This window comes from Canis lupus, chromosome 31 (assembly GCF_048164855.1).
Source record: "Canis lupus baileyi chromosome 31, mCanLup2.hap1, whole genome shotgun sequence".
Taxonomy (NCBI): domain Eukaryota; kingdom Metazoa; phylum Chordata; class Mammalia; order Carnivora; family Canidae; genus Canis; species Canis lupus.
Window position 1 is genome coordinate 24,637,492 of NC_132868.1, and position 21,662 is coordinate 24,659,153.

Below are 21,662 nucleotides of genomic sequence, written 5' to 3' on the forward strand. Positions count from 1 at the left end.
TGCTTTTTTTTAAAGATTTTATTTATTTATTCATGGGAGACAGAGAGAGAGAGAGAGAGGCAGAGACACAGGCAGAGGGAGAAGCAGGCTCCCTGTAGGGAACCTGATGCGAGACTAAATCCCAGGACCTTGGGATCACAACCTGAGCCGAAGGCAGATGCTCAACCACTGAGCCCCTCAGGTGCCCCTATATGGTTTTTTAAATTAAAAAACTGTCAAGAAAAATCAAAGATCTTCATAAAAGGGAAATACAGTATGCTTACAGATCAGAAGATTTAATACTATTAAGAAGTCACATTTTCCCAAATTGATCTAAAATCCAATGAAATCCTAACAAAATCTCAGTAAGTTCTTTGGTATACATTGACAAACTGATACTAAAATTTTTGTGGCAATGTAAAAGACCTAAAATAGCCAAAAAAAAAAAAAAAATTGAAAAACTTCTAGAAGGAAACATAGGAGAAAATTTTTTGCAAGCTTGAGTAAGGGAATGATTTTGGGGGGCACAAAAAAGCATGATTAATTAAAAAAAAAGACCAGATTTAATCAAATTAAAAATACCTACTCTGTGAAGGAAAATGTTATGACAAGGAAAAAACAAGCCACCTAGTGAAAAAAAAAAAAAAAGCAAAACACAAATCTTATAAAATTCTGGTGTTCAGATATATCAAGAACTCTCATAACTGAATATTAAGCAAAAGATTTAAACAGTTCATCAAAAATATATGAATGAGAAATAAGTACATAAAAAGATTCTCAGCATCATTAGTTATTAAGAAAATATAAATTAAAATAAAAGATACCAGAATACATTTATTCAAATGGCTAATTTTTTTAAAACTGGCAATGCATGTCAAATGGTACCAAGAATACTGAGCAACCGGGACTCTCATATATATCTGGTAAGAATGCAAAATGGTAGATCCATTTGGGAAATCAGTGTAGCTATTTCCTATTAAGTGAAAACTTGACCAGGTGATTTTAGGAAACCTGTATCTATGTATTTGTCCAGGTGAAACGAAAACATAAATCTCAACTCAAGGCCTCCTATATTAATGTTTATGATGACTTTATTCATAATCATCCCAAACTGGAAACTACCCAAATTTTCACCAACTCCTGAATGAATAAGTAAATTGTGGTATATCCATCCAATAGAACACTCTCATTAAAAAGAAACAAAGTGCTGATACATTTAGTAGCATGGATAAATCACAGGAGCTTTACTCTAAGTGAGAGAAGCCAGACACCAATGACTATATACTGTATAATTTCCTACAGCCTTCTGGAAAAGGCAAAATTATAGGGATAGAAATCAAATCGGTGGTTACCAGGACCTGGGGGTTGGGTAGGGTTTGACTGTGAAGAAGCATGAGGGAAATTTGGTGGGATATGGACAAAGTCTATATCTTGATTTTAGTGGAGGTTACATACGGTTTATGTTTGTCAAAACTCCTAAAACTGTACATTTTAAAAAGTCAGATTTTGTGTGTATAAATTGCATCTCAATTAACTTGACTTAAAAAAATGTTAGGAAGTAACAGATTTTAATTCAGGTAAACCACAGCATTTGCAGTCACGTTGGTCTTTACAAAGGATCTTATTTGTATGTCTTTTTAACACAGTTGTGAGGTTAGATAAGGTGTTGGGTCTTTTAGCTACACCATCCAATCCCTTTTCCAGTCGGGTGTGACTGAAAGTAAACGTAATAGTAGATTATGGGGAGAAAGCAGAATGAAATCCCGGTGTGTATTTCACACACACAATTCCCTCCCCTGTGGGCTGCTCTGGACTGGCCATGTCCCTTGATGAAAGGTCACATTTCTTCTGACAGGCAACTTTGTCTACCCATATTCCTCTGTCTCTCCTTAAATTTTAACCCTTCAAGATTAGGGATAATTGGCTACTATTGGGTTCAGGGACCAGAGAGGTCCCTCTACACCCTGCCCACATTAAATTCTCCACAACTTATTCAATTTCAACGTGCCATCTCTTTACTGTCACAATCCTGATTGATACATAGAACAAGGTTCAACTCCTAATTCCATCACTTTGAAGCTGTGAGCACTTGGCCCATGCATTTATTATATTTGAACTTTAGTTTTTTCATCTGTTAAACATGAATAATAATACCTCTTCAGCAAGGTTGTCATGCAGGTTAAATAATGATATACTAGCTGAAGAGTTTTCATTAATAGTTTCTCCCTTTTTCATCTTAGTCTCTCCCTTCTATCACTGGATGTATATTCTCTTTCAACTTCTTCACGTGCTCCTGTTTCTGCTCTTTCAAGGTAACAGAATTTCCCTAAAATGTATTAATGCATAAGCAATTTATACAGGGGGTATATAATGTGCAGAACCCTGCATAAATGGCTTAAATGTACCATGGTTATGTTCCTGGAATAAGCTTGCTATTTCGACTGCTGCAGAACAGTTAAGTCAAACTTTTGAATTAGGTCAACAAAATCCACAAATAGGGTGGAATCTTTGGACTGTCTAAGCAGGGACAGATCTGGAATAAATCAGCCGCAGATATCACTTGTCAGCATGCTGAGGGAGGCATTTCAAATAAGAGTAGAAGGTACGTCAAAAATATTGGCTTCTGGTAGCATTATGATGTATCCATTAAATCTATACTGAGAGTTTTCCATCATGTGGATTCAAGCTAACATAATCATTTTATGGCAGTAATGTCTAAACAAGGGTCCACAATTAGGCTGTATTTTTATCTTGACTTGTGAACTATCACTGCCAACTACTCAAATTTCAAGCTTTTGAGAGGTATGTTATCCTGGAAACCCTTCATTAAAAAATGAAACATTTTACTGTCCCACCAATTCAATGTGCTCTGGCCCGTCCCTATCTAGATCCAAATTAACCATGTAATTGTTTCTACCCTAATGACTAGTATTTTTAATGACTTTTAGAGAAAAACCAAAGAGAACAAATTTATTTCTATTTTCACAAAACATCATCTGGCTTGGATTCTTTTTCTAGCTTTTTAAATAGTGAGACAGGATGACGTTGTGGGAAAGAAACTGGATATGGAATTAAGATACGTATTTGAAATCTGGTTCTGCTACTACTTCCCAGCTGTGTGGCCTCAGAGTCATTTGATTTATCTAGACTCAGTTTCCTTTATCCACTAAATGGGCATCTGGTGGTGAATCAAATGAGCTCATAATGATCTAACAGCATAATACGTATTTTAGAACTTAGTAACTTATATTTATTTATTTATTTATTTATTTATTTATTTATTTTACAATCTGTGTGAATAAGGTTGCAAATGTGATTACTAGGAAATGAAATGAAGAAACCTTTCAGACAGAGGCAGGAATGTTTTGGTGAAATGAAAATTAAAATACTGGAGGACGGAGAAAGATATGAATGATTACAATGCCTGCATTTATAGCCCACATGTCACAGTTCGGTATTTATAGGTTTGTTAGTGACAACCTTCCCAGTATAGCAATGTTAATTATGAAGTAGCTGTCAGTCTCCCTGACACAGCGCTATGCACCTGACTAAGGCTGAAACTGCTCACCATTTCCATAGATGATCATTTCATTTAAGAGTCCAAAATATACACCAATAAATCAGTTTGAGTTTCTGGGTATAATCTCCCTAAATCTTACTTTGAAATAGCCTGGTGAGCCTCTTTTTTTTTTTTTAAACAAATCCTAGTGCATTTTTGTTTCCCAAATATGATTTGTAATTATCCGAGCTAGACATAAAACCTCAGGGAGAAGTGATGGGTCTCATGCTGAACACAGTATTAAATATATACTTAAATTTTCCAGAGCCCAAGCTCCTGTTGCTACTTAAATACCATGATCAAAGCAATAGATAAATATGGAGAAGAGTAAGAGGGAAAGAGAAAAGCTGAGAGAAAGAGAATAAGAAAGAGAGAGAGAGTGGGGGGGAGACTGAAGAGAGGCTTGGGAAAATGTTCAGTGGAAAATCTAGAAATGATGTAAGAGAAAGCAAAGACAGGGATTGGAGTAAGGGGTGTCTAACTGAGACTATAAAAACTCAGAGAGAAAACTCACCATCAGGGCTGAGTTTGGGAGAAACTGCACAGACAGGACTCTAAAGTTAGAATCTCCTGATTTTTCACAAGGTAAGTTAAATATAAAAACTATGAGAAAAACTTAAGGGTTTACTTTTCTTTTAAACTACTTTTTAAATTTTCACATACTGTTAAAATGTTTCGATTATATCTTGATTTTGAATGTTTTTTGGTAATATTTCCCTCTCTAAAATGAGTAGAAAAATCTAAGAAGATATTTTTGTAACACAAAATTAAGGTGGAGCTAATTGTTCAGATATTTCTTATTTATTATATTGTTTGTTGCTTTTATTTCCCACTTCAAAATAAAGAGAAAGACAATGCAAGATGATGATTCTCTATATATGTTAACAGTATTAATTTTGCTTTCATCAAAGATGTCCAATGTTAGAAAATGTTTAAGTGTATAAAAGTGCTCAACTTTTAAAAGCCTCGGTAGAAAAGAAAGGTTTTCTCTTATCTTGATTTCTATCAAAGTTAAAGCTTAAGAGATATCCCTAAATTAATCAAATTCTAAATTCAATATTCTATATTCTTTAAACCTAAAGTATCCTCTGGTTTTCTTCTTATAAAACTCAAATGTGCCACTGTGATATTAACAGTTTAGACTTAAGTCATACCAATTCTTTTGTATTTGAAGTGCTCTTGCTATTAAATGATTACATTGAGAGTTAATCTGAAACATATATTTGAGTTATGTTTAAGAACAAATTTAAAACTTTATTTCAGGTTTCCATCTGTAGGAATAGTGTACACTCAATAAATTCAGTTTTACCAATGCAAAATATTGCTCCTTCAAAATACAATGATAGATTCCACAGGTTTAGGATGGTGATAATTATTTGTTTTTAAATTATCTTTCTAGAAATTAAATAATGTTAATAATAATAATACATTATGAAGATTTTAATGCCCACATAAGTTTTTAAATTGATAGGTCTCCCCAAAAACATCAGGCATGGCATGTATCTCCTCCATACTTTGGTACTAGTTTTCAGTATTCTTACAGAATTTTTCTAAGGAAACTCTCCCATGGATGTGAATTCAAGTCTCCTCTTTGTAAGCAAACTACATGCACTGTGGTGTCATTCAATAAGTCATTTAGAGTAGGCTTTTTTTTTTCTCCCCCTTATTTCTTGGAGTTTTGAACTGATTCCAGTATAATGAATATGGGCAGTAGAGAAGCAGATATGTTTAGTAGACTAGATTTGGGCTCTTCGGGACTATAATTTTAACTTCTTGTTAAAATACTTTCAATGATTTGAACCTTTGATTAATAAAATTAGATTAATGGAACTTGTCCCAAAGGAACAGAGCTCAAGTAAGCAGTCCCTAAATATTGCCCCAACTCTGTCACTGTGTAGTTTATAGCTTCAGGCAAGTCTGAGGCACAGACTAGGGTTCAATAATATCCTGTTATTATGGAAAGAAACAAAAAAACTGGAAATGCCATGATACAGAGTGGGAAAATGGCCAAAGGAAGCTCCTACATCAGCTAGTTTTCCTATATTAGAGAATGAAGACTCAGTTTCACAGTACTTTGGAGCTAATCTTTACACATGGCCTAATTTAATCTTATTGCCCATATTTCATCTACTAAGATCTCTATCTACTGGACACTTTTGCTTAGAGACTATGGTGCCCTCAGAGGAACATGAGCTTGGGGGTCAGAAAACCAGACTTCTAATCCCAGTCGTGACTTCAGCACGTTTCGCTCAGCCTTCTCTGAGGCTTCCTTCTCCCCTGGAGTTATAAAAGGTGAGCCCCAGGTCACCAGGTGCCCTCCTAGCCCTGGGTACCTCTCTATGTAGGCCAACTCCCCTGTGCCTGAGGTCTCTCTGATTAGAGGTCTCGTTTAAGTGAGCCTTTCCCTGTCTTTAATCAGATAGTTCTCAAGGTATCTCTGTGGAGCAGTGGTTAGAGCCAGCTGCCATCATTGCCGGGGTCTTAGCTGGCCTGAACTGACTGTCGCCCAGCCTTAGCCTTATCAGGCTCCCATCAGCTTAGGCCTCAGCATGAGGCTGCTCCCACAAGAACAGTTCCTCCATTATGCCTCACCCCACTCCCTCCTTTTCTTTATCCATCTTAAAGTTTTCCTTCATCTCCTTTCCCTTTGCCAACCTAATTATCTCTGAGCCTTGCTCTCTCCATCTGTTGAGTGTTAAATTTGACAGTTTCCGATGAGCATCCCCTCCGTTTTCTAAAATTCTATGTTCCTGTGACACATAAGGCTGTAACCATGCAAAAAATGCACTTTTAAAATATCACCCATACCACCAATGGCAACTTGGCTGTTGGCCCACCAAGTCAGAGCTGTGGTTCCCACGGGATCATTTTGCCGGGTGCATTTTCCTGTAAGCTCTCTCTTGTCCATCCACACCAAGGCTCTAAGAGGCATCCTCTCTTCCTCTGTCTCTTTTGTGGTCCATCTCTTCCCAGCTCTTCCAGTGCTTGTGTAAGGTCTAGTTCCAGTAACAAGATCCTTCATTCCCTTAATCCCCATGATGGTTCTACTTTCATGACACAGCTTGACTATTGCTATACAGTCAATATCATAAAAACTCTGTGAAAATCATAATCCTAACAACATAGAGATTTTCAAAAAAACAAAGTCAATAAAGACATTTTATGAACTGTAAAACAAAAATAGGTATCATATAAAATTCTATTAAAATTCAATTAAAAATTCACTTTTGTTACTACAATGAGAACTTGAATAATTATGTTTTGAGTATAAAAGAGATTACTTCCCTTTGTTTTCTTCCCATTATGATATTCTGTTGTATGCTAATATTTTCATGGAAATATTTCATAGAAATGTTATTGCTGAAATTAATGATAATGCATAATGTACTGTAACACCAAATGTCAGAGTGGTTGCCACTTATAACTCTCTTTGGTGAAATTTCTTTCCTTGCTCAATATTACTTTATTATAATTCATTTAATAATTACAATACCAGTTTGCCATAATTCTAGAATTCAAGTAATTTAACTGAATTTCATCCTTAAAATGCATAAGGATAAAAAAATATTTTTCATGACATAAAAAAGTAGTATGGCATCTTTCATTAAGCTGCCAGATTTAGAAGTCATTATCAGGATAATGATAACTATTATTTGCATAATTAATTTGTGCTAGTCAATTGCATTATTTGTAATCCTTATAATAAACCCACAAAGTAAATTTGTGCCCCATATTCCTGATGAAAATATTAAAGCAAGAGGCTAAGTAGCATACCCAGTCAAGAATCATATCCATATCTGTGTAACTTAAGGACCAACCTCTTCCTGCTAATTGACTTCATTGTATACAGAAAGTATACACACAGTACAGGGAGTTCGGATACCGGTATTCTAAAGTAACTCTGCTTGTCTCAGGGCATCTATTTTAAAAAATACAATTATAATATTTTTTCATTTAGATCTAGCATGATTGATGTGGTGATGAAAGGAGAAACATTAATTTCAAAATAATAAAGTACTATGCAAATGTTTAAAAAATGGTTACTTACAACAATTGCACTTGAAAGAAATGGAAGAGCCTGTTCTTACAGGAAGAAATTCCTGGGCAGAGCATGTGGTCAAGGAGTCTCCACTTTGACCAGGCTGTGAGCATCTGAGGACAAGATGGGTATCTTACTCACTGTTATCTCCCTGGCGCTTGACACATAATATATACCTAATAAGCACATCCTATTGAGTACGATAAAATTTATATTTTTGACCCTTCATGTACATTTTAGACAGTATTTTTTATTGATTATATTGGCCAGTTAATGTAATTGAAATGTAAGTTAATATTTTTATCATATATTGTATGTAAGTACAAAATGGGATAAAAGATAAAAGGTGGTGGTAACATTCCACAATATCTAGAGGCTTATCTACGCCATCTTTAATTGCGTTTATCCTTTGAAAGCCTTTTTATGCCAGATAAAAAGCCCTCCAATGTATCAAATGGCCAAGCAGCTAGTTTATGTACAAATCTACCAGCTTTTCCCTACCCATAATTTTAATGATACTAGTTTTTCTCATGATCGAGCATTAGAATAAAACAGGAACTCCCATTAGCAGAATTGTCTAGAATTGTCTACAGTCATACACTAAAGATTTTTTCTATTTCCAGGTGACATTGTTTTATTTCAAGAAACTTGCATTAATTCAGGGATCTAAGCACAAGCTAAGGTTGGATAATGAGCAATCTTAAAGTCTACTGGGAGAATTACTGGAGAATATTGATTTGTGTTGCTTTCATTAGAATGAGAATCTGAGATATTGAAACATTAATGGACTTGCTGTGACTCTGTCATGAACTCCGTCCCATATTACTGTGGTTGTACAACTTGGGCAAATCTCTTCTCTTCCCTAAGCCTTAGTTGTTTTCATATCAATAAAGCTGGAATGTTAATATGGTCTGCATTCCTATTTACCTAACACATAAAGCTGCTACATTCATTCATTCATTCATTCAACACATCGTGTTAACTCTAAATACTTTGTTAAATTTATTTACCTGGGCTTTTTAGTAATGCAATCTTCCCTTATTGTCATTATAAATTCCCTCTTAAATTTTTGCAAGAAAAGAAACTAGTACTATGATTGCAAATTCCAACTAAGCAAAAAGAGAGACTTAACAACAAAATTTTTGAGATTTTTCCAAAGGCAATAATGTCTAAAAAAAGAATGAAAAGGGTGCCAAATAGAATAAAATCAATTAACACATGTATAGTAGTAAATTAACATTCTTCCTGATTCATAGCATTCAGGAAAAGTCCTTTGAAAATGCAGGTGTGTGCTACACTAAGAACATGTCATCCGTAAACATTTTACTTTATAAGCAGTTTGTTTTGGAGATGGAAAAATGTTTTATGCTTTTATAAATTGGTTATACTTGAAGGAGCATGAAACTGAGAGTCTGAAATGTAAGTTGTTTTTCTGGTTCTTTTAACTTGCTCTGTGATTTTGGAAAAAATGTACTATTGCCTACTGAAGAGCAATGTGAATGAGAAAGAACACATTCCTGATATTTTAATTAAAACAAAAAAAAAGGGAAATATTAAGCTGCTATCTCAATTTGCACCTTTCTTTCAGGATTGTACTTGAAACATAAAGTACCCATCACACGGGATCCCTGGGTGGTGCAGTGGTTTGGCGCCTGCCTTTGGCCCAGGGTGCGATCCTGGAGACCTGGGATCGAATCCCACGTCGGGCTCCCGGTGTATGGGGCCTGCTTCTCCCTCTGCCTGTGTCTCTGCCTCCCTCTCTCTCTGTGTGTGACTATGATAAATAAATAAAAATTTAAAAAAAAATTACTCATCACACAATTTACTCAAGATAACAAATTTTACAAAGAGAATTTCAAATAAATGTCTCAGCAACACAAGTATTTTTCTCAGATGTATTTTTGGGAGGATGATATAGATTTTATATATATATGCTGACAGAAGCCACAACTTATAATTCAAACTGCTTTTGGACAAAAATCCTCAGTGATTTTTAAGTCTTTTATTTATGATGATACAAAAGCAATTACCCATTCCTATAATTCTAAGTGCTACACTGAGTTGTTCACTGGGGCCAAATTCCAGAGGCAGGGAAGCTCCAGTAAGGAAGAGACCCTCAATTCACCTGGTCTGAGTCTCTCAAGTATTTCCAGCACCTGGCTGCTTCACACTTCAAAGAAAACTAGTAGCAACTTTCTTACCACTCTGTTCAAATACTGTCACTCACCGAAATATCAAAATTATCTGTACAATGTAAAACTGCAATGTTGCACAATCTGTAATACTTTATCAATGCCCCCAAATTTTCAGTTTCCTACCTGGTTGTTGAGTGTAAGTTTAATGTTCCCTGGAAGAATTTGGCTTCAAAGATCTGCCTTCAGCTCAAATATAATCCCCTTGAAGCCATGTAGTTAATCTTTTCCCATGATCTTATAGTTTACAAAACGTTTTCATGTACAATTTAGAGTTCCCATTGAAAATTTTTTACCTATTGTGAAATAATAATAAAAGTGATTTGGTATATTTTCATAAATAATTATCTTTATACATAGTTAGTAAATAATATGAAATATAAGATTAAATACACTTATTACTGATATTTGGCAATCCTAAACCAAATCCACAATGCTTATGCTGCTGGTAAATTAATTAATTTTAAATTAACTAAAATCGAAATTTTATGAATTCACACAGTGAGTTTTATTAGACAATAATTTTATTTTGACAATTTAAGCATCTTGTTTAGGGTCACCAGACCAATAAGTAGCACAGCAAGGACACTTTTCTCTATCCTTCAAGTCTAATTCTGTGTTGTTTTTCTCACCATCACAGAAATTTTTATGATGTTTCTACCTATTTGTTGACTGAAAGAGTTATATTTTTATAATACTAAGCATAATGACTTAAGCATGATGAAAAAAAAGTAAAAAAGCCCAAGTAAACATTTGAAAGTACATTACGTGTACTATATTTCATCCATTCTGATGCACATTTAACATCTTGGAAATTGGAATGCATCATACACTTGATAGGATGTCATAATTTAATTGGTAGCATGTTTTCTTTTTAAAATGCATGTATTAGATGGGATCTCTTACTATAAATGACATGTTAAAATGAAAGATTTGGAGGTCCTCCTGATTCAGCTGGAAATACTTTAAATTCAAGAGGAATGTGTTTATGTCAAAACCTACATGCAATTTTATGCATAGACTGGATGATTTGAGGGACAGCAGAAGGTCTTTCTAGCGGCACCTGCACCAACTATTATCATTACCTACAATGTCTGTACTTCTGCCAGAAAAGAGCCAGATTCACCAACAGACTTTTAAAAAGCTAGAAGCAACATTAGACGTCATTTAGACCAAGCCCATTTCACTCCACCTAGAGAGGAAAGAGTTAGCCCAAGCAGTAGATATGGTCAAGCCAAGGCAGGGCCTCAGTCTCCCAAGACTTGGAGCAGGTCTCTTTCTAGTACAGTGAGCCACATAGACTTTGTGTCAGGCATTGTCCCTTTTAGGTCCTCTTTTGAGATAAAAAAATGATAGTCACTCTGTTATCTATTATTCCTAAAGCTTTTCTTTGTTATCAAAAAGACCTGGATGACTGTAACTCATGGAGCAGGGTACAGGGCACACTGAGCTTACTGTTTTACAGACTTACTCGGAGCCACGCTGATTCACCAATTGCTTAGATGACTACCATCACTTTCTTTTTTAATTAATTTAATTTAATTTAATTTAATTTAATTTAATTTAAATTTTATTTTATTTTATTTTATTTTATTTTATTTATTCATGAGAGGCACAGTGAGAGAGGCAGCAGAGACGTAGGCAGATGGAGAAGCAGGCCCCCTGTGGGGACCCCGATGAGGGACTTGATCCCAGGACCCTGGGATCAGGACCTGAGCCAAAGGCAGACCCTCAACCGCTGAGCCAACCAGGCATCCCACCATCATTGCTTTCTAAGAAGATGGTGAGCAGTGCAGTGCGCAGGTACCCATGGTCATTGCATAGTGTCAGAACTAGGGACCTTTTACAATATGTCCTATTAAATCTCACTTTAAAAATATATAAAGCCTTAATTAGTTTGTAAGTCCTTTATCCTTTATCTTTAAGCCCTTTATTTTTAGTTTTTGTTGAAAATAAGGGTAGGGCAAAGTCTATTTTGAATATTTCCAGTCAAGTAACTAGGGTAAATTAAAAATTCCCAAAGTTATCAAGGTTCACCCCCAAACTCAGTATTCTTGAGACTTTCTAACATTTCTACTACCCATAAGTCAGACAGTAATGATAGTCTTAGGTTGAAGAGAAGTTTTCTTCATCACCAGAGTAGTTTGTGTTTTTCAACGCCAGCCCTCAAGGCAGATAGTTTAAAAGTGTCATTAAAAAGTGCATACAGTCAGATGTTGGCTCACAATGTTTTTTTTTTTTTCCAGCTTAACCTCTCTCTCTCTCTCTGACACCTACCCTCATTCCTGTTTGCTTTCTTATTTAGATCTGTAGGTTTTGATCTTTTCTCTTTTTTCCTGTCTCAACCCACTTGAGAGGGTTTTGTTTTGTTTTGTTTTTGGGGTTTTTTTTTTGTAACAACAATGACTCATTTTCTCACCGATTCTCAATAAGGCAAACATCTTTCTTCATTCTAACAGAATTCTCATTTAATTCTAGCTTAAATATAATTAAATAGTTTCTTTGCTACTGTACTTTCAGAGCCTTTAATATGCCAATATGCATGCTCTGTGTTCCTTGAGGGAATCTACAATACATGTTGCTTCCCAAACTTAAAGGACAAAACTTCACACACCTGGCTCCCTCCACTGCCACTCCAGCTACAGTTTGAGGATCCCTTTGGGATATAATTCTGACATGTGGAAAAGTCTTTGAAACAAAGGTTGAGAAGTTGCACAATGTGAATGTTTGTTTGTTCAGCAGTATTATTCACAATGTGAAAATGCAGGAACATAGTAGACCAGTTGGCTGACAGTGAATGAAGTACTGCACCTAATTTTATCAGTCAGGTCCCACACTCACTGTCTCCTTTGAAGATCCTCACTAGCCAGAGGAATAATATTCAAAAACTGCTCAATGTAAATTACTGATGTCCTGGAAAAATGACAAACGTCTCTGCTCTGGTATATTCCCACAATGAACATCCTTCAGTGTTCTTTCGATTTGGAGTGTACATGGGGCCAACTAGATTTTAAGTCATAGGCTATATTTATCCACTATCAACAAAATAGGGAAACGGAGCTCAACCTACTCTTTTCCTTCCCTCCCTATAATTTCCTCTATTTCTAATTTTGTGGCAATCAAGTTTCAACTAGTTAATCAAATGTCTTTTGTGTGGCAGGTGCCAGGGTGTTTGTTTTCATTAGTGTACCAACTGCCATATTTAGGAACTTGGCCTTTTGGTTAACTGGCTACAGCATGGCTTTAGACCATTAAATGTGTGTATTTAAACTCAGCATTTATTTTTACATCTCCCTATCCAAATAATCAGGATGTGGTTATCTGTAAGATGATACATTATGACTTTTTTCCTATATACACCCAAGCACAAAAATATATGCCTTGGACATAATCATCAATATTATAAATGCCCATCATCCTGTGCCATTTATAATATCGCAAAGATGAAGAGAAACCTGGTTAGTAAAACGTACATAAAAATAGTTAAAGGAAATCCACATGGAAAGACTTATAAAATTGGACAGTTTCACACTTTGTAACCTGTTTTTAACATGATAAAAAATGAGGAAGGCAAACATCACAATTGTAGCTTAACTTTGATTGAATAAGAGAGCTATTTTTTAAAAAAAATAAAGATTTGCCAGAAATATGAAGTCATTTTTAAAATAATTCAGGTTTTGATGTATCTTCTTCAGTTAAAAAGACATCAGAATAATCAGGAGGAAAAAGTGTAATTCTGTGGCAGAAATTCTAAATAATTTGTAATGCATTTTTATTGGTATTTTTATCGGATAGCTGTTGCATTCTTTCTTGTTATTTTTCTACTGTCTCAATTTAGAGAACTAGTCATGAGTTACTGTTTTTTGATACTTACAAAAGTGCTCAGCTCAGATATCAGTTTGTTAGAAAGAGAACACAGAATTTACTGCCCTCTTCCAGAAAGGGTGGAATATAAAGAAGCAACTAGTGGTTAACATAGTAAGAGTCCAAATTATTTGTTGGTGACATATTGAAGAACTAGTTTAGACTAACATGAAAATCAAAATTATATTCAATAAATGTTATAAACAACACTAAAATCTGTTTATGCCCATTTTAAATGTTAATAGGCATGGTTAGCACAGACGCTACCCCATCTATATAAAACACCTATTTGTCTGTATTCTAACAGATGATCTTTCTTGCTAAAATCTACACTAAGGTTTCACAATAGCAGTATTATAAGGAAATGTCATAAAAAAAATTCTTGGATCACACCAAAGCGAATGTAGTTACTAAAGAAATACTTAGTAATACCTCATCAGTGTTCTTTCATTAACAAATTATAAGTACTATAGGGGATAAAAAAAAGTTTACATGAATCAAGTCAATCCTCTCAAAGCTCTTTTGAGGTGAGAATTATTTCTTGCTTCACGAATGAAAAAATAAAGCTCAAGTAGATTAGGTGATGCACATCCAGTGTTACTAATACAAGGAGACTCAAGTCCAATTCTTCAGATCCATCTAAGCATCCCATCCTTTTTAATCCCAGAAATTTTCCAATTTTTTTTTATGGAAATAAAAGTCTATTGAGACTTCTCACTCATCATATATGAACTGGGGGCTGGGGAGGGAGAGGTGGGAGGTGAGGCTTTGTCAATATAATGTACTAAGTGACGAAGTTGGGCCCATTCTATTGTAACCCACAGATTATAAACTTCCCTAAAACAGGCAATGCCTCCCCTTTACCAGCAGTCAAACTGGCAGCTAGCAGACCCAGTATAGACCATAGATTAGCTTTAATTGTCTATATAGTGGTTTTTTAAAATATAAGAAATCACAAATGTATAAATAACACATCTTTGTGCTCACTGCACAGAATTAACAAATGTACTATTGAGACGTATTTGCTTTAAAAAATATATTCATTAAAACTAAGTCCCTATGTTTCCCTCCCTCCACAGAGGCAATCATAGTCACGAATCAAGTTCCATTGGTTTATACTTTAAGTGTGTGTATAGATTTCAAAATATATAAAATTGCTTTGTGTATTCCCAATTTAGGTAAATGGTAGCATAGCATATATGTTGTTCTACAACTTCTCATTTCCCCCAAAGTAGCTTCTTTGAAATCTATGCATACAAATACACATAGCATTTAAGACATTGTTTTAACAGTAGATACAGATATATTTAAGTCATTTGTTCTAAGTCCATAATACGGATGTACCTCAATTGATAAATCCATTTCCTCCTGGGTAGAGTATTTGGGTTGATTCCAGTTTCACCACTATAAACAATGAGTATACAAACTTTCTGATACATGTCTCCATATAAACATGTAAGAGATACTTTGGAATATTTACCAAGAAGTAAAATAAATGGGTTATAGTGTAGGACATGATCATTTTCAACTTTTCCGGATATTGTCCAATTTTCTTCAATCCAATCCAATCAATTGGATTGATTTCCAAATCCACCAGCATCACTTGTGTTTTTCAGTGTCCAAGCACCATTCTAACATTTGCAATGTTCACTTTAAATTTTTGCCAACCTGATATATGTCTCTCTCTCTTTTGTATGAAATAAGTTGCAGGTATTTTGGGATGATGTATTTTTGGATGTTTATTTTCCATTAGGTTATTTCCTTTTATGAAATGCCCATCCATAACTTTGGCCAATTTTTAATATAATTGTTCATTAATTGTTATTTTTAATTTTATTTATCAGTTTTAAGCATTTCAAATGCTAATCTTTCTTTTATACAGCATGTTGAAGCTATATCCCATTTTGCACCTTTTGAATCTTAAGAAATCCTCTCATAACACAAGGACATATATATATTTGCCTCTCGGATATGTGGTGCTTTTGAATTTGTGAATTTGATAGCTTATAGACAGAGCACATTCTCTCAGGTTCATGCAGACCTTGCTAGGCCTTATTTTCTAAAACCTGGCCAATTTCACACATTTCCCCTAGATATATGAGGTTACAATCCTTGGATTAGATAGTCAAAGAATAAAATTATACAAATTAGATTTCTCAGACTTTGGTTAGTTCAAATTATGATTATATCTATACAACCGCAGTCTAGGTTTCCATGGAAATGAAGCCTTGATAGAGTTCATGCCAGGAAAACTGACAGTTTCTATTAAGTATTATTTAAGTTTTGCAGAGATGCACTCCAGCACATAGAAGCTGAATGATTTGGCTTATCACCTGCATCTAACAAGTTTTACAGGAGCTTTTGTTCTCTATCTTTATATGCCAAACTAATAAATGTTGACTTTGATGTATGTGACCCTCAGATGCTGGACTGGAGATTGGCAAATGCACATTTTATTCTGGCCATGACGTTGATGCTGTGGAGTTCAGGAAAAGTACACTCAGTGGATGTAGCAACAGAGGTAATTAATGGAAACTAGCTTAAGGGATCATATATTTTTTATGAACAGAAGCCATTTCTACTAGTGTCAGAAGCAGGTGCTGCTGGAAAATAGATGCCTTCGTAGCACAAAATCAAGGAGATAGTTTTTTTTTTTTTTTGTATTGTCTTGACTTCACTATAGATTCAGAGAAGGCCGGTTATCTGACTGTCAAAAAATGAACTGGAAGTAATAAAGATTTGTATTCCCTGAACAAAAAGCATTAAGAGAAATTCCATTATCATTTCAGCCATATTTTTAATGAAATCAATTACATCAAGGTGAAGTGTTTTTGTGGGAAAATTGAAGTTGTTAACTGTCAAAATTTAACTCGCTTTGGCCAAACTCTGTACTACTATACAAATGTTTTCTTGCTGCCTTGACTAAAGTACACAGGGAAAGAAATGTGAGGACATCTCCATGCAGAGAAATGTTAATTTGGCTTATCTGATCTCATTAGAAAGTGTTCTCTGTACTTCGTAACTAAACAAGTGAGAATTTGAAATACATTTTACTGAAGGAAAGTTTTACATGAGTTCCATGAATTTTTTCCCCTGAGGATTAAGAATATCTTGAAAAGGAACCAAACTCTATTTTGTATGTGCAGTGATTGGAAGAATGAAAACATATCTTTTGGAGGATGCTCTGAGAGATAATAGAAGATCTCCTATATTTGCCCTTTGAAAGTTTGTCTACTACTCTTTAGAGTTTCTTTCTCATGATTATATAGCATCCTTCCCTTCCCAGTTTCTATGTCGTCAAGCTCATGTAGGGAAGAGATAGACATTATGAGTTTGTGGACATTATGGAGTCTGCTCTGTAAATAACAAGAGCCATGAGAGATTTCTTGTATTCTTTTTATATGAAGACAGTATGCATGAAATAATCAGCTTCATGGCAGTGTTAAGGATAGAAGAGAAAAAGGGGAGATAGGAGATAGAGAAGCAGGCCATAAAGTTATTAAGAGTATACACTAAGCAGTAAGGAGTCGCCGTTGATGGGAATCAGAAAGAGCAAGAGCAAGAGGGGTTTTCCAGGAAGTATTGACCAGACTTTGTGCAAATTTGGTTGGCTCAGGAAAGAGGAGGATTGATAGCTTTGAGTTTAAGTGTCAGACTATATGTATTTCAAGAGTTTCTGGGGCTAATGATGAAAAGAAAAATGTCACTCTTTCATTTTTTGAAGGGAAATGAAGAACATAGAGAATGGAAGAAATAATCGAAGAAGGACAGGAAGGGAAGAAAAAGAGTCTTGCCAAGACCAATAGTCTGGCATAAGGAGGAACGTGACTAGTGGAGGATGCAGGGAGGAGGCCCCTGGGACTAGTTTCTTCCCACAGGGGAATTTTATCATTTTCTTAGAAAAGTATATCCCCCTGACTGCACAATGACTAGAGATAATTAATAGAAACATTTTTTTAAAAAGATTTTATTTATTTATTCATGAGAGACACATAGAGAGAGACAGAGACATAGGCAGAGGGAGAAGCAGGCTCCCTGCAGGGGGAACTTGATCCCAGAACACTGGATCCCAGAACTGGGATCACTGCCTGAGCCGAAGGCAGACACTCACCACTGAGCCATCCAGGTGCCCCAATAGGAACATTTTTAAATGCTGTGATCAAGCTTAGGAAAGGAAAAGACAGGCTTCATAAATGACATCTACACTTTTCTGATTTGAATGAAGTGCAAACTGGCAAAATATGTAACAAACAAGAAATTTTGCATGGGAGGGTGAAATTATGGGGATAGTTCTGACTCACAGTAGACTCTCATTAGCATGTAGTAACACTGGGCAGCCCAGGTGGCTCAGCGGTTTGGTGCCTGCCTTTGTTTGGCCCAGGGCGTGATCCTGGAGTCTCAGGATCGGGTCCCATGTAGGGCTCTCTGCGTGGGGCCTGCTTCTCCCTCTGCCTGTGTCTCTGCCTCTCTCTCTCTCTCTCCCTGTGTCTCTCATGAATGAATAAATAAATAAAAATCTTTAAAATTAAAAAAAAAGCATGTGGTAACACATCACATGGAAAGATATAGTAAGCTTCACGAGGGCAGAGACTGGATTCTGTTCATTTTCACATCTGCCAAGTCTAATGCAGAACCTGGTCCATAGTGAGTGCTTAATGGCTTGAATTAATAAATTGTGAATGAATGGTGAAAAGAAAGCAGTGTGAGGTTTGCATTTTCAAAATTTCTTCAACAAATATTCAGAAATTTGCTGAGTACTAACTATAAGCAAACTACTGGCCTAAGCATTGAATAGAATAAACAAATAAAAGACTAATTAGACACAGTTATTGCCCTCAGGATATTCACAATCGGAATCAGTACAAATATATGGTAACCAATGTAATACAAGGGAAAATGTAATGAGCACAATGATGAAAGAAGTATAGATAGAGTGCTGTGGGAATGATAAGGAAGGATGCAGTTGATTATTGAAAAAGATGTGAAAAGAATAATCAGTTAATATACTAAATTTTAGAGGCAAGTCTGTAGTTTTTTTTTCCCTTTATTCCTGTGTGTGTGTGTGTGTGTGTGTGTGTGTGTGTGTGTGTTGTTTTAATTATTTTGGATATACCTCACCTCTATGCATTTTTGTCCCCAAAAGGCTTTCTCTCAAGACCATAAATCCACAAGAAATCAAGTTTTCATGACAGGCAGGCAGGTCAGCTAAAGGTAACAAAAGCCAAATGAGATGATTATACATATTTAAGGTTTCTTTTTCTGAACAAATGGAATCACCTTTCCCGCCCTGTAGGCTTTTGATTCTGGAGTCATAGATGTGCAGTCACCACCCACAGTCAGGGAAGAGAAGTCAGCTACTAATCTGGCAGCAAAACTCTTGCTTCTTAATGAACTTGTGTCTCTGGAGAATGATGTAATTGAAACAAAGAAGAAAAGGAGCTTCTCTGGTTTTGGGTCTCCCCTGGACAGACTCTCAGCTGGCTCTGTTGATCATAAAGGTAAACAGAGGTAAGGAACATTTTTATTTTTTAATTCTTCCACTCTAATTTCAGAAACAGAATTCCACATAAAAAGTATAACGAAACCTTGTAGATAAGCATATTTGACAGTGTTTTAGCTAACTTGTGAGTTTAATACTATGATTTTGAACAGAATGATTTAGTATCTAAAATGACTGCTACAGTGTGCATTAATATTGTTATACTTTCCTGAGGAAGCTTCCATTGCATGCAAATGTAAAATAGTTATTATCAGACTATTACAGCATTGGGAGGTGAGGGTGTGTGCGTGTGCTATGGGATAAATGTTCTCGCTACTTGAGTCTTCAATTTAATAGAGCTACCCAGAATTCCATTTCTATTTTCACCTATGAAACAAAGCTTTCCAGAATGAGTGAATGAGCTTACTCCCATATACCAAGAGGTGGTGGAGATCTCTCAGGACTTGGAGTCAGACATGTATGTTTAAATCAAATTTCTGATAATTTCTAGCTATATGAATTTACAAGAATCTTATTCTCTGTGATCCTCAGCTTATTTATCTGTAAAATGGGGATAATTACTTAACCTCTATAAAACTCAATGAGTACTTGGTATGCTGTTATTATAAGAGAATTAGAGTCATTAAATCTCTTTAATCGTTGAGTAACTATAGTAATTTCGAATCAGTTTCAAACTTTTCATTTTCTACTTTCTCAGTCTTTGTTCCTGATCTCATACATTTCATATTAGAAATTGCACAAAAAACCACCCAATTAACAAGGTCAGAAATCTGAGGAATTTACCAGGATACCTTTTGCTTACTTTAAACATTTTATTTTTCATGAAATTCTTCAAATCTCATTTGTTTGGTGTCTTAAATATCTCCAGAATATCTTTTCCTATTAAGGCTTTCCTAATTTGGGTCTAAATTATCTTTTTCATATTTATTTTTTCCTCCAATCCTCCTTCATCTCCACTTCTACTACCATCATTACCTTTTATCACCAATGTATCCTCTGCTCTACTGCCAGGGGAGATCATTTAACCCAAAAATCTTTTGGTGAATGTTCCCATTGCTTACAAGACAAAAGAAAACTCCTCAGCACACCCTACAAAGAATTTCAACATCTGGCACCTCATTTTTTCATACACTCATTTCCATGTCCTTTGCTCCAGTATCACCTGCTTACTTGGAGTTTGAGGACTTGTCATCTTTGTTCATAGTGCCATGACTTTGCTCCATGATTCAGCATACAGGATACAATTTGCTACACTTCTGAGAGTCTCAAAGCTACATGAGGAAATAAAATTACCACTTGGGGAGTGTAATTTATCCTACTTGTACTTGAAAAATAGTCCCTCACTCATACTTTGAAATTCAGACCCTATTTTAATTAAACAAATACAAATTAGTTCCACTTATTGTTGTAGGCATTGTGTTGAGTTCTGGTGGAAAACAGGAGGAAAGTATAGTCTCTTTCCCTCAAAGAAATCACATACTAATAAGAAATATGAAAATATTTATAATGAATTACAGTACAAAGCAAAAAGAGATATGTTTATAGAACAATTTATAGAAGGCCATGGAAATTCAAGGAATCAATGGAATTTTAGTGGAGAAAATATGCCTTCTAATAAATGATATTTCTTGATTCCTCAGTTTGCAGCATAGTCTATTAAATAATTGAAAAATCAACATATAGATGCCATATATAAGTATTTAAATATAGATTTATAATAGCATAAATACATAGCATATATATCAGATACATATATCATCAATATCATAAATGCATAAAACCTATATTGAAGTTTCATCCTAAAAATTTCTTCAGGAAGTATCATAAGGGGGGACCATATCAGGAGATATAATCTGTCTCAGACACCCCAGCTTGCAAGAAAGAGATTGGCAAGCATTTGATACCAATTTGACAGATTTTCACATATAAAGGCTCCAAATAAACTATTATAAACATTTAAAAAATCAGGGAATATTATTCCCCTGAGTACTTCTTGAAAAAACTGCTAGATGAGCTTCTTTGGAGGACAGAAATGATTGGAGAAATATCATCACAGGAATTGGCGTGAGTGTAACACTTCACTATGGAATCACAGTAAAGTGAGGGAGGCAAACCAAGAAACAGACTCTTAACCCTAGAGAACAAACTGAAGGTCCCCAGAGGGGAGACGGTTGGGGGAATGGGTTAAATAGGTGATGGGGATTAAGGAGGGCACATATGATGAGCACTGGGTGTTGAATCACTATATTGTACACCTGAAACTAATATTACACTGTATGTTAACTAATTGAAATTTAAATAAAAACAAAAAGAATATCCATTTACAAGTATGTATAAGGAACCAATAAGAATAATACTAAAATATAAAAAGTAGATTTGCACAAATGGAGTCTCACACTGTGTTCCTGAAAAAAAAGACTCAAAAGTAAAAAGATGGTAGCTCTTAGGTTAAATTACAAACAACACAATTTCAATAAAAAAATACTATCAGATATTTTTGTATCTAAAGAAATCGATTACAAAATTAAC

General features: G+C 35.1%; 1 protein-coding gene across 1 annotated transcript in view; it reads left to right on the plus strand.

Moving 5' to 3' along the window:
* The first annotated feature begins 3,941 nt into the window (after nt 1-3,941).
* The window catches only part of OSTN (osteocrin), a 44,413-nt gene continuing 26,692 nt past the window's right edge, over nt 3,942-21,662 (plus strand). Inside the window, exons 1-3 of the mRNA XM_072807851.1 lie at nt 3,942-4,123; nt 16,056-16,154; nt 18,927-19,141. Of these exons, the coding sequence (XP_072663952.1) occupies nt 16,056-16,154; nt 18,927-19,141 (314 nt within the window). The 5' untranslated portion in view covers nt 3,942-4,123. The remainder of the gene's footprint in view (nt 4,124-16,055; nt 16,155-18,926; nt 19,142-21,662) is intronic.